This window comes from Lepisosteus oculatus, chromosome 9 (genome assembly GCF_040954835.1).
Source record: "Lepisosteus oculatus isolate fLepOcu1 chromosome 9, fLepOcu1.hap2, whole genome shotgun sequence".
NCBI lineage: Eukaryota > Metazoa > Chordata > Actinopteri > Semionotiformes > Lepisosteidae > Lepisosteus > Lepisosteus oculatus.
In genome coordinates this window covers 12,006,830-12,021,229 of record NC_090704.1, presented here as the reverse complement: position 1 = coordinate 12,021,229, position 14,400 = coordinate 12,006,830, and the positions used below count along the sequence as shown (strand labels likewise).

The window sequence follows — 14,400 nt, the reverse complement described above, 5'->3', positions numbered from 1 at the left end:
GAGTTACCAAAGCCAAACCATGATCCGAAACCGTAGACGATAGAGCAAACCGAGAGTCCAGGGGAAGCCAGAGATCCAAAACAGAGAGTGAGTACCGAAGCCAAGCTGTGATCCAAAAAACTGTAGTCAAAGGGGGAAAAACCGTAATCCAAAAACCAAGAAAAACACAAAGCAGAAGAAGGAGTAGCGCAACTAGGAAGCTCGAAAGGAAAACCAATACTGAGCGAGGAGGTAGGAAAAGACAGGTGTTTAAGTACAGGATGAGACGGGGGTGTGGTGGTGAATAAGTAAACTGATAGGTAGACTGATGAAGTAAGGCTACGCCTTCTTCTGCCTCTTCCGTTGCCGGGAGGCAGGGATCGTAACAGTGTTCTCAGTTATAGTCTCATCTTCATTCCTTGTAACTGTGTGTTGCACACCTGGTCCTTCTACCTTTGCTCTGATAGGATGCAAGTACTCAGCACTCCTAAGATTCACCTTCATAACTGGCTGTTCCAACACTTTTATATTCCATCTACAAGGATTATCCAGTTTAATCACCCACACACTACCTATTACACAAGGATTCCAAAGGCCCTATCATACTAATGCAATTTTCTTTTAAGTCAAATGTTTATATTATGTTTACACTAAACTTGACACAGAAGTGCCTTTCATAAGAGACTCAGGTTAACTTTGGCTTTGTGCTTTGAATCTATGTTTTGCTGTTCTGCTAAGTGATTTTATGTTCCTAAATTAAATCTGAAGGAGGATTTAATCAGATATTATTCTTTACATATATTTACAATGATCATATAAATATTTAAGGTATTTGAAATGTATGCCCTTCTCATGTTCTTTGTCTTTATATAACTTTAACTATAACTTTTTTTAAAGTTTTTTTTAAAGTTCCTTGCTCTTCATGGTTAAACCTTTGCTTAAAAGTTACTGAGTAGTCACTCAGTTACAGTACACATGTACAGTAGGCGTATTAATTCTGGAATCATTTGAACCACTATTCCTGCAAACAGAAAGATGCTACACAACTAATTGTGTGGCTTGTTAAGGTAATTTTGCATGCTTTAATTTAGATTGGACCACAGCAGTGTATGCAATGATGATGTTGATATTCAGCTTTCATTTCTAATTACATCTTTCTTTTTGTTTTTTTGCTTTGAATCTACAGAGTAGGTTATCTGTATAACAGAGTTTGCTGCTTCAGAGTGTCACAGATGCAGGTTTTAAAGCAATTATATGAAAATTGAATACTTTTTCAAAGTATTGGATCCCTCCCATTGGATTTTGTCCTAGTCTTTCGAGGTTACTGTCAATTAAAAATTGAGGGAATCCAACAACATGTAAAAGAAAGTAGCAGTAGAATTTCTTCTGAAGGAGCAATTCTAAATACCTATTACCCGTTTCAACAAGGAAGGTATTTGGCTGTTATTATCAGTTCTGTGGAAGTTGGTAATGATTATTTCTTTCTGAGCAGACTTACAAAATATGAGGTATGAAGTAAAATTGACTAAATGCCACCCACATTCCTTAAAATAAGGATGACTAATAGGGTTTTGCTGGAATTCTTAGAGAATTCATAGGTAATTTTATAACTCCCACTAGTTCATCTCATCTATTACAGTAATCGTTGAAGATCATTTGTAAAGCATTATTTTTAAATGCTTATAATATTATAGAGCATCTTTTCACAAAAGGCAGGTTTATTAATGAAAACAATTCCCTAAACGTTAGGTTGAGCACTCTATAACAGTATTCTAAAACTATATGTGGTGACTGCTGACCCCTGGGCCACAATATGTGAATCAAAGCCAGCAAATCACTGCATGACGCATGTGTGTTTTGTGGTCTTTCACTGTTAATGGCTTGTGGAAGCCCTCCGTGCTCTTATGATATACCAAAGAAAGGAGGTTTTTCTGCCCCCTTGCAGAGAAACCTGCACAGACCCAACATCAGTTAATTTATCAGACGTTCTATTGGCATAGTCAATCCAGCTTCTCTTCCTCTCATATTGATCCAATCTTAATCCAAAAATGTATTGAATACTTGTAAACATTATTTTAACATTTCCTCACAAAGCCATAATCTTATTAATGTCATGTTAAATAAGAATACTTAATAGCTTAATAACGAGAACAGACCACATAGCCCTTTGTGTTGTTAAGGAAATACTATCAATTTTATTCTACTGATGCTATAGATTTTTTAGATATGTAGATATTTTCTGTCCTAATTGTATACCAAATAGGACATTAAAAGAGTCACAGGAAATTTTAATAAGGTGTGAATTTTTAATATAGTGAAAAAAGTTTCAGAAAAAAGCAATGATTAAATGCCAGACAAGCATGTATGTTAACTTAAAGAGAGGAGACCGTTGTGGAATTCTCTGCTTATATTCTATAAGGAACACTGCATGAGTAAACAGTTTATTTTATTTTACAGGAAGCACTGATATTCATTCAAATGGTAAGTACTGAATTTCTAACACTAGTAATAATAATGATATTTTCACTTGTGCATTTAAACCTGAGTATTTATGAATCAGCATGTATTCAAAAGTATATCAAAATTATGTTAATTATTTTAAAATTCCAATTTAAAAGCTTATGTTTTTAAAAAAGGCTTGAAATCAACTTCCCTGTTCTAAAACCTTTTGGGTTGAACTCTGAATACATAAGATCCTTGTCTAGCCAAAGGTGTATGTTTGTATGTACCACATATCGATGAGTTATAATAAATAACTTTGGAGCATAGAAAGTGTGTGTCCATTTAATTATAGTTTTTTTCTTAAATGAAACATTTTCCCAAAACACGAGTGGACAATCTACAATTACACAGTTCTGTAAACTTTAATTACAAGCACGATATTTTTCATTGTTTGTTCTTGATATATTTCAATATATTTTTCCTCACAAATTTCACATTTTATCAAAGTCTTATTTAGAAACCTGTCTCTTACCATGGCTAATAAGTATACAGGGTAAAACATTGGCAGCGCTTTATGAACCCTAAGACTACACGAATACAGTATGTGACATTAGTGCCATTTGTAATTGCATTTTATCTAGTTGTGGCTTTAACTGACAACTCTTCACTGAAGATTTCACAAAAAAAGAACTTGTTAGAGCTTTAGAAGTGTGAATTATTATTGTTTATGTAAAATATGGTAACAAATCAAAGTTACAAAATGATGAATAACAGGAATTCAATGAGCTGCTTAGTCAATAAGTTAAATAATCATAACTTCCAACTTGTGAGGATTTTGCCATGAATAGTCCTGAGCAGCTGGCACAATTATACAGGAGGCACGTGAGTTCTTTATTCTCTGGTAAAAATAATAATAATTCAGACACACTGAGTTAAACAAATATGAACAGTTACCATACACAAACTACACTATAACATAGACATACAACACGCACGTTTATAGACAAGGCATCCCAAAGGCCTAATGTCGTAACCAACTAGAAAAATCCCAGACTCTTACCAAGTATTCATCTTTTAATGACTACAAATGCCAGAATAAGAGATAAGCTGCCTACTAAACTAGATATACATAGAATACAACCTATAATTAAATCTCTCTTTGCAAACCCAGATGCCACAAAATAAATGGAAGCCTTTTGCCCTGTTCTAAAATGCACACACTAAGCAGGAGAGGCTGTTTTAAACTGAATTTTTCTTCACTCAGGAACTCTAAGTTCCCAAATAGCTACAGAATAGCAACCTCTCTTAGTAAGGTTCAAATACTGTACTTCTCCAGAACTATTACTGATTCCACTCAGCTCTTCTCTCACCTGACACACTCTCTCCTCCTGTCTCCCTCTCTGTCTTATGGTCTTTCCTTTTTCTTTGTCCCAATCTGATCTTATATGGCGTCTTTTGGACTTTTGGACTTTCAAAAACGTAATTAACTGAGGTAAACCCAGATAAACTTTATGATTGTTTTCATCACAGACTCTGGACCCCCTATATCTCAGCAAACATCCCCCTTGCTTTAAGCTGAAAAGGTTTACACTGCTAGGTGTTACATACTTTATCTAGACTCTTAGAGACACTTCCTAGTCACCTATAACTGAAGCATTCTTTTTGTAAACTAATATTGTAAATAAAGTTCATACCCTGAAAAAAATAACTTTATTAAAACTTATTGTATGCTAGGGTAATTAACTTATTTGAAAATTTTTAAATAAGGATATTTTATAATATGAAAAACCTTAATCATATTTTCCAGATGACAATTGTGGAGAACCACCAGCACTTCTAAACGGTGATACCATTTCAGAGAGGCCACAAAACAATGTCTATAAGCATGGTGACAAAGTTAAATATCAGTGTACCCGATTTTATAAGATCAGTGGTTCCAGTGAAATAACTTGCCAACAAGGACAATGGACAAAACTACCCACATGTCATCGTAAGTACTTCAAATACAGAAAGCACATTTAATGCACTGGAGATGCTCTGTGTGTACTGTAAGTGCAGAATATGCGGTATATCTCTAAGAATACCTTTGATCAGTCACGGATATGAGGTCATCATCAAAAGATAACTTTTATTTTTAGATTTTGTCATCGGATTCTAAAGTAAAAAGTGATTATACTTTGTAGTCAGTAAAGGAACAAGTTAAAGGTTTATTCCATGCTGAAAAGAGAAGAAAGTAAAGACAGCGTTTCAGCTGTGGAGCCCCTCGACAAAGGCCCCACAGCCAAAACATTGTTTTCTTTCTTCTCTTTTCAGCATGGAATAAGCCTTTAACTTGTTCCTTTACAGCCTACGCATGCTGACACAGATACCTACTTGAACTACTTCGTAATCATATAGATTTCAGGTTGACCCCTCAGATCCCCTATTCAAACCTGCATCAGGGTGGCCCTGCATCAGTGGAAATAGTAGGGACTGTGTGGACTGCAAGTGAAGTTTTCAGGCAAATGTCAATTCTATTTTCAAAAAAGGGCAAGTGTCCATCATTTTTCTGATGAGAGATTAAGCATTTTAAATGTTGACAATTCATTATAAATCATGTTTTACAAGTCTTTTTTTTCACATTTTTGATAATATTTAATGTCTTTTACCCATAAAAGTGCGCAGTTAGTACACTCATGTTTTGTTTAAAAATGTTAAAATATGTATTTGTCTTTTTTAACTCAACAAATTGGGACATTGGAAGTAAATACTGTTGCAAGATATCATACGTATAATTAAGTGCCTAAACAAAAAAAGTATTTGTTTTGAGGTGCAGTTCTTTTGAGGTGCATAATTTTGACCGTACTGGCTTCAAAGGCTCTACTTATTAGACCATGCCCCCAAATAGAACCCAAGTTCAATGTCCTCAAGGAATGGATGCACCTTTTAATCATCTTAATTATGTTAAAAAGTATAAACAGTACAGCCCTGTTTAGGGTCTTAAATACAAGGGAACCACATGGGCTTCAAATGCACAATAGAAAGAAATATCCAGAACAAAAACAGAATAAAAAAAGAAACACATTTTATAAGTTGTATTAGACATAGGATGTACATTTCTACTACTGTCTACTACAGTGGATAACAACTTTCAGAGTCATTAAACAAATAACATTTTTCCAGAAATTCTATAAAGACAGGCCATGGAATTCTTATCTACTGTATGCCTTAAAAAAAGAAAATGTATATTAATATTTTTGTTTTAACATTAATTAAAGATAATGATAACAATTCCAGGTCCTGACTGAAAAGAATGAAAGAATTAATGAAAAGATTAGAAAGTCCATCATTACTATTTATTTTATTTACATTAAGTATTGCTTGATAAGTTATTATGGGCATGGGTATATATTATGCATATATATTGCTTTGGAAGGACTTGATAAAGTATCAATACACTTGGGAGTTTCTTAGAACTGCTACACCAGATAAAAGTTCTTATGAAAAAATATTGCATTGCATTGTCATGTTGTATTTAATTATGAAATACACTGCTGTGAAGCTTAGGTTGTCTTGTGTCTTATGAGGCATTCTGTGTTTGATTTTGCTGGTAAAAAGTAGTGAAATTCATCAGCTGTGCTATATTCCTTGTTCTATATGCCTTGACCATATTATGGTCAGCTTTACTTAAAAATAGTTTCAGTGCTGTACAAACAAACTTAATGGTTGTATTTTTATTATTTTGGAGATGCTTTGGTGCTTCTTTGAGAAACAATTACAAATATGGTGTTTAAGGTAATGAAAAGTATGCTGTAGATTTATGTGTTGGGTTGTATATGGCTGTCAAGTGTGGAGGACCACTGGCACATGAAATGGTGATGTCATTACAGAGAGACCTCAAAACAATATATATAAGCATGGTGTCAAAGTTAAATATCAATGTAAGCAATTTTATAAAATCAGTGGTTCCTGTAAAGAAACTTACAGGTATGGACAAGGGACAAAACCTATGTACAGTACATATGTACTTGATACAGTATGTACAGTACATCAAATACATACTGTAAAGCATATTTAATGCACTTGAGATGCTGTGTGTATTAGTGCAGAAAAATTGACATAACACTGCGAATAACATTTATCAGTCATGTACATGATTTTCTCATCAAAAGATCACATAGGTTTAATTTTCAATTTTATTATAAGATATTCCACAATGTCTAGGATGAGACCCTTTCATTTCTAGGGGAAGCTTCACAGATATGTCTGTTTACTCCCATTGTGGTAATGAAGATTTCTGTCCTGGGAGGTCAGGATTTAAATTATGATCAAATAGGAAGGATAGGAATACTATACAGTATCACACCATATAAACTTAGTCAATTCAATCCTAATATTCCTGACTTCTGTATTAAATGCAAAGATAACAAAAGCACTTTATTTCAGTGCATGTGGGAATGTTCAAAAGTTCAGGGTTTTCGGAAGAAGGTAGTGCATATAGTTTCACAGATTATTGGTAAGAAATTGCCTCCTAACCCTAAATTATGCATTCTTAATATATACCCAGAAGAGTTTAGGATGACTAAAAAGGAGTGTTCGTTGGTAACCATCTGACTTTTAGAAGCAAAACGAACGATAGCCTGTGTTTGGAGACAGGAAAAAAATGTCCTTGTGTGTCACAACGGTTGAAGGGGATGAAAAATGAAAATCAGAAATGGGGGAATTCAGAGAGATACAGGATTCATGTCTAAATTTTCTAGAGAATCATAGGGCTAACACCTAGAGAGAAGGGGAGTAAAGGGTTAAATTAGGGGAACTATTTTATGAAAGGTAATATATTTAAAAATCAAATCAAAGTTTATTTATCAAATGCACAACAATACGGCGTGCAGCAGTAGTTTCTGGCAATGAAATGTCTTTTTCTGTGAGCTCACAAAAATTACAAGAATCACAAAAATCACAAAAAATCACAAAAACACAAAAATCACAAAATTGAGGTTACATTTTTTAAATTGAATAAAACTCAATGTGAGTAGAGCTGTTATGTGTCCATGGTGTATGCAATATATACATGTAGTGCAGTTATGCTGAATATAGTGAGAATTGTGTGTCCATGTAGCCATTACAGGTGATTTGCTAAGGAGCTACAGGTTGGCTATTTTGCAGTCTTATTGCCTGGAGGTAGAACCTGTTCCGTAGTGTGTTGGACCTGGACCTAATGCTTTGGTACCGTTTACCAGACGGTAGAAGGGAAAACAGTTTATGACTGGGATGACTTGGGTCCTTGAGAATGGACCTGGCCTTCTTCAGACATCTAGCTGAGTAGATCTCCTGGATGCTGGTAGCTCACAGCTGGTGATAAGCTGCGCTGACTTCACCACCCTCTGCAATACTTTGCGATCCCGTGCGGAGCAGCTCCCATACCAGGCAGTGATGCAACCAGTCAGGATGCTCTCAATAGTGCACCTGTAGAAGTTGGCCTGGATATGTGATGGCATGCCGAACTTCTTTAGCCTGCGGAGAAAGAACAGGCGCTGCAGTGCTGTCTTGACCACGGTGTTGGTGTGGTGGGTCCAGGTTAAATCCTCTGAGATGTTAACTCCCAGGAACTTAAAGCTGCTGACCCTCTCCACTGCAGTCCCATTGATGTGAATAGGTGTGTGGTCTCCACCTTAATGTTTCCTATAGTCCACAATCATCTCCTTAGTCTTACTGATGTTCAAAGAGAGGTTGTTCTCCTGGCACCATACTGCCAGGGTTTCAACCTCTTCCCTGTATGCAGACTCCTCACCATCTGTGATCAGGCCTATGACTGTTGTATCATCCGCAAACTTAATGATGGAGTTTGAGTTATTCCTGTTGACACAGTCATGGGTAAATAAGGAGTAGAGGACAGGACTAAGCACGCAGCCTTGGGGGGCTCCAGTGTTTAGAGTCAGGGTAGAGGATATGTTGGTGCCCACCTTCACCACCTGTGGACGTTCCGTCAAGAAGTCCAGGATCCAATTACAGAGTGAGGTGTTCAGTCCCAGGTCCTTGAGGTTGATGACGAGCTTTGAGGGCACTATGGTATTGAATGCTGAGCTGTAATCAACAAACAACTTATCCAGGTGTGAGAGGGCAGTATGGAGGGCAGTGGCAATAGCATCTTCTGTTGACCTGTTCTGGCAGTATGCACATTGCAGTGGGTTTAGGGTGTCAGGCAGTGAGGAGGTGATATATGCTTTGACCAACCACTCGAAGCACTTCATGATAACTGATGTGAGTGCAACAGGGCGCTGAGTCATTTAGGCAACTGACTCTGGATTTTTAGGAACAGGGACAATGGTGGTTTTCTTAAAGCAGGAAGGAACTATAGACTGAGCTAGGGAGAGATTGAATATGTCCGAGAAGACATCTGCCAGCTGGTCTGCACATGCCATCAGAACGCGGCCAGGGATGGCATCAGGGCCAGGAGCCTTGCGTGGATTGGTCTTTTTAAAAACTTTACACACATCCGCTCTGGATATGATCATGGCTTTCCTGAGGTCGTATCTGGATTTTTGGTATTTACCCATATCGCCAGAATTGAAAGCAGCTGTCCTAGCTTTCAGTTTGGCGCGTATCTCACCATTTACCCACGGTTTCTGATTTGGATATGTGCGAATAGTAATCATGGGAACCACGTCTTCAATACATTTACTGATGTAGCCAGTAACATTGTCCGTATACAGACTGATATTATTTTCAGCAGCTTCGCGGAAGATCTGCCAGTCAGTGGTAGCAAAACAGTGATTTAGTATAAAATCTGATTCATCCGACCATCGTTGAATGGTTCTTAACGCTGGCCTCTCCTGTTTAAGCTTCTGCTTGTAAACGGGAAGTAGCAGAACAGAGGCGTGATCAGATTTGCTGAAAGAAGGTCGGGGGAGGGCTTTGTAACCATCCCGGAAGGGAGTGTAAACATTGTCCATCGTGTTTGTTTCGGGCGTCAGGCAGTCGATGTGTTGATGTAGATTAGGCTTTTTTTTTTCAAGTTCGCACCGTTGAAATAACCCGCTATGATGAATGCCCCTCAGGATGTGTATTCTCGTGTCTGTTAAGGTGAGAGTGTAGTTCATCCAGTGCCTTTGTGTAATTTGCCTTCAGCGGAATTACACAAAGGCACTGTGTAATTCCTTTCTGTTATTTTTATTTTTATTCTGTTATTTTCTGCTTCTTTTATTTTTATTGTCAGCTTTTAGTTACAAAATATTATTAAATATAGTATCTATATTAAAAATGATAAACAGTATGGAAACAATAAATGAAGCAATCGTTTCACTAACATCTAATGGACCACAAGTGTCACTTGGAAGGTCTCAGTGCAGAAATATTTAGAAAGGTTTACTTTTGTTTCACAGACTGTATGAAAGACTACTCTCTCTGCTAATTATAATTTTTGAAAACACCAGTTTTATTGACATTTTACTATTATTCTTTAGGTCCTTGCATTATACCAACACCTATAGATGACCGTTACAACCTTAAAAATCCAAGGAACACTGAATATGTTGAAGAAGGCATGAAATTCAGATTTTATTGCAAAGATAATTTTGTTTATTATGATAGCTGGAATAATTATTATTATTCAGTTTCTGTCCTGTGCATTAATGGAGACATTGAATATCCAACATGTAAGTATAATTCATTTTCATTGATATTTAAAAACTGATTTGTTTTGTCAGAAATTCTACAGAATTCCGTTTCTTACACAATCTATAGTTTTCATTGATTTGACCTTTAATTAACACCGTTGTGTACTTTGTCACATATGCTAACTTTTGTTTAAAAAAGGATCATGTAAATGACTATAGAACTCGAAAACCGAAATGATGTTGCAAAAAAATGTCTTCAGTTTGTTTTCTTTGTGGATACATTGTGGAGAGTGTCAAATTTAGAAATACATAATGTAGCGTATTTAGGCTCTTTCAGGACAAAGGACTGGTGGAGACGCATTAACTTAACCAAGCGACTGTTTTATTCTTTTATCGAAACCATACAAATCCAAACACAGGATATACACACACATGAGGAGACTGACAGTACAGGTACACATCTTTAGGGTGGTAATTACTTAACAACAGGCCATACACTATTATTGCTACACAGGACACTAGAACTACTATAACGTTATTACACATGTAGGGTCAGCTGCTGGTCATCGTGCTGACCCTCAGACTCTCCCCGGCTACAACTCCCAGCATGCCCAGCAATACTATGAGCACCTACTGTAGGGGCGCATCCTCCTCACCACTGGGCGAGGGTGTTACAATAATTACAATGGGCCCAATAAACAGTACTTTCATAAAGTTCACAATTTTGTGCTTAATTCAAAATGTGTAAAATTAATTAATTGGTTTTGTTTCTGGGACTTAATAACCGGTTTAAGAAATTGTGTCTTCAGTTCCCCTTTAATGAGGCTGATCTAATTTGATAGTATCTGAGGAACATCGCAAGCCAAGGCATCCCTACTTGCCAAACAAGTGGGCTGCACACCTATTTTTTAATCCCTTCATGCTGATTGTAAGACTTGCCCAAGTGTATAGCAGGAGTTTGCATAGTAAGCTCTCATTTCCTTGAACAGGCCATCAAAAAAAACAATAAAAATTAGCTTTGATTTAACAACTTACTTCTTGTCACCTTGTGATTAGGAGGCATGCCTCAAGTGATAGTGACATTTTGTGAATTTAAGTATGAGGCTTCTCTGAAATCTCAGGTACAGTTTCTGCTTTCTATATCGTCAATAAAATTGCATAAATCACTCCCCGTTATCCATTCAAAAAACTGTTTACACCTCTAAAGGTCCTTAAGGTTCATCGCATCCCTGACCAAATCCTGGAAGCACAGGTACAAGACAGGACTGTATTCCTAAGCAGGACACCGGTCCATCACAGGGCATGCATGCTTGCACACAAGGTCGGATATACTTGAGACACAGAAGTTAACCTTACCAAGCATATCTTGGGAGGCTTTTGAGAAAATCAGATCACCCCCAGCAAACCCTAACAAACACCAGGAGAACATACAGTTCACTCCACACAGAAGACATTCAATCAAACCTGGGCCCCAGTAATTACAGTATGAGTCAGCAGGCCTAACCAGCACAACATTATGCTGCCCATTATGCTGCCCATACTTTCTATTATTAAATGGATCATGAAAAGCTGAATGTACTTACAGAAAAGCGTTGCTTATCAGTACTTGTACTGGGATTGTGTAAAAATGTATGAAGTAACCAATGAAGTTTGTGAATTTATCGTGGACTGAATATGATCTGTGGACCACAGGTTAGGAACCGCTGTTCTCCTTTACAGTAGAAAAGAAACATAAAAATGAGATGTAAGCAGCATTGAAAACAACATTATGTAATTGATCAAATTGCTGATGTCATTTAGACTCCTATTTGAGTAATTTCATTAAGGTTGATTTTATTTTCTATAGGAAAACAAAAGTAGAAAATATCTGTACCTTACATTATTTTAGATCATCTTTGTGTGTGTTAAATTAGTGTTACTGGAAGGAGATATTTTAGCATATAAAAGGAAATTATTGGGTTAACACATAAGGTCTTGTCATTCACAAGCTCTTATTAATGTTAGATACTCAATTCATGCATCATTTAAAATTAAGTCATTATGCATATGATAAGAATCAGATGGTACAATTGAAATCAAACAATGGGAAATTCATTGTTAAAATGATGTTGGATTTTTTTTGTTTGTTTTCTTATGCATACAGGTGAAAGATACAGGAGATATTGAGGTATTGAAGAACTGGTGAGTGTTGCTTTTACTTTTGTTTAATAAATACCCGTTCAGTTTTCAACATTTTCACTAGTAATTACTTTATAAAATTGTTCTTTTTTCAACAGACTTGACTGTCCCATCTTATTAAGAGTCTTAAGTGAAAGCCCTGTATTGAGAATATGAGCATATTTGATTATGATGCAGTTTTGGCCCACAACCCTGCACATGTGAATCCATTGTTCCACACATTGCAAATAATATCAAATAATTAAATTTAATAATTCAAAATGTATTTAATTTAAAGTGGATAAACAATAAATTAAGATGAAAGTATTGTCAGGGTGGGGCTGCTTGTCTCTTTGTTTAGCTGCAAGTTGGAGGCAAGGGTGATAGAATATCCAACAATGAAATAACTTGAAAAATGTTTAATACATTGTGTACTGCAACTTCTAAAGGTATTAGGACAGCAAGAAAAAAGCTGTTTCTCTTTAAAGTCATATTTGTGATTATGAGATTAATATGAATGATAAGCATAATATAATACAGTATATGTTTTATTTTTTCATAAAAGTCCATGATGTGACCTTCACCGTGCTTCACAGATGTCAAAGCCTAGAATGCATCACCACCTCTGGAACTGTCTCACTCATCTTTATAGATGATGTAACTTATGCTTGCTGCAACAGGAAGAGTTATGATATTTACAGAAATATTTTGCCTGTACAGTATATGTAGGAGAAAATACTTCTCATATTTTTTCCTTAATGATCCATATCATACCCAACCAAGCACCATGAAAATATTCCAAAATATATGATTAATTCAACCAAAGAATTCATCAGGAGAAAAAGAGGATTAAGGAGTAGCCAATGAAGTAAAGACACTGCATGTTATTCCAAATGAACACACATTTTACATATTGAAAAATATCACCCCTAATCTAGGCTAGAACTCAAACTGTCTGCAGCAAAGTCTTTGAAAAGAGCCTTCAATGATTATCTAAAGACTTCAGTCTAAAGACTTCAGTGAATTCAGTGGGATGCACCCTTCATGCAGTTCTTGCCTCAATAGGATCTGCAGCCATACACAGTACTAACTTATTCTGAAATTTACCAAAAGTGACTATATCTTAATACTCTTAATTGAAATCAAATCACGGGATTAAATTGAAGGTGTGTTGTTCTAATATGATGAAACATATGACTTACCCAAAAAACAGTATATGTGCCATTCATATTATTATCATGATCACAAGTACAAATAGGTTAACTGTAAAATAAACAGTTTTGACATTGCTGTTTAAGTACTTGTAGAGGGCACTGTATGTAAGAATTTTCAACTGATCGATATTGCTACCATTCTACTTGAAATAGATTCCTTGCTGCTCTACTGTTGAGCTGATGCAACTTTGGTGGTTTAACAGCACAATGGAAGAATATGTACAGTATGGTATTAAACATCTTAATTTTATTATTATCATTAATAATTATTTATTTGAAAGCATAAGTATAAACCTTAGTTCTCCATATATTAAATATTGTACTAGTTCAGCATTTTTTCTTTTACAGGTGTGGGATATGGATATGACTACTCCACTAAGAATCTAAAAATCATGTGACATCTGGAAATCTTTCTTGCTTTGCCTGGATACAGTGATTTTACTCTGATTATTTCGAAACATGTTTTTATTATTTACTGTAATTCTGAAATACACCTCTTTACTCATGGTTATTGGACATTTGATTTAACAGCTGTATCTTTTCAAATATATTTTCAAAAAACAAAAACTAATTTCCTATGCTATTTTAAAGTTTATTTTTTCATTTGATGCTGAGTAATATTTCTTTACAATAATAATCTTGATCTTTTATGGAAGATGTCTCCTCTTCTGCATGAAAATTTGTAGTGACAAACTTGGACTCAAACAATATATTTAGTTCTATACACGTATTGGTCATATTGACAGCCGAACAAAGCATTTTCAAACCAAAGGCAATAATTGCATCTCTTACGTGATAGAATTGTAGTGATCTGGAACTGCAGTTGAAAAATAATCCAAGGTCATGGTATAAAAACAAGCTGGGAGCCACAGAGTCAAAGCCTAAACAAACAATGTGCCAAAGAAAATCAAAAACAAGGTTATACCAAACACATTCCCAAAACCAGAAACAAAACACAGTCAAAGGGGAAATCCAAGTATGAAGTTGAAACCAAGAAATTTCAGTAACAAGGT

General features: G+C 35.7%; 1 protein-coding gene across 4 annotated transcripts in view; it reads left to right on the top strand.

Annotated features, from left to right (window-relative positions):
* LOC102698960 (complement factor H-like) overlaps nucleotides 1-13,958 on the top strand; it is a 37,062-nt gene extending 23,104 nt beyond the window's left edge. The window contains exons 15-19 of one of the 4 annotated variants that reach the window (XM_069194142.1): nucleotides 2,437-2,460; nucleotides 4,229-4,411; nucleotides 9,864-10,055; nucleotides 12,160-12,197; nucleotides 13,736-13,958. In XM_069194142.1, the coding sequence (XP_069050243.1) occupies nucleotides 2,437-2,460; nucleotides 4,229-4,411; nucleotides 9,864-10,055; nucleotides 12,160-12,182 (422 nt within the window). In that variant the 3' untranslated portion in view covers nucleotides 12,183-12,197; nucleotides 13,736-13,958. Of the gene's footprint in view, nucleotides 1-2,436; nucleotides 2,461-4,228; nucleotides 4,412-9,863; nucleotides 10,056-12,159; nucleotides 12,198-12,292; nucleotides 13,642-13,735 lie in introns of those variants that run through there. The other 3 variants (XM_069194143.1, XM_069194144.1, XM_069194145.1) reach the window with 3 other exon arrangements.
* Nucleotides 13,959-14,400: the final 442 nt, after the last annotated feature.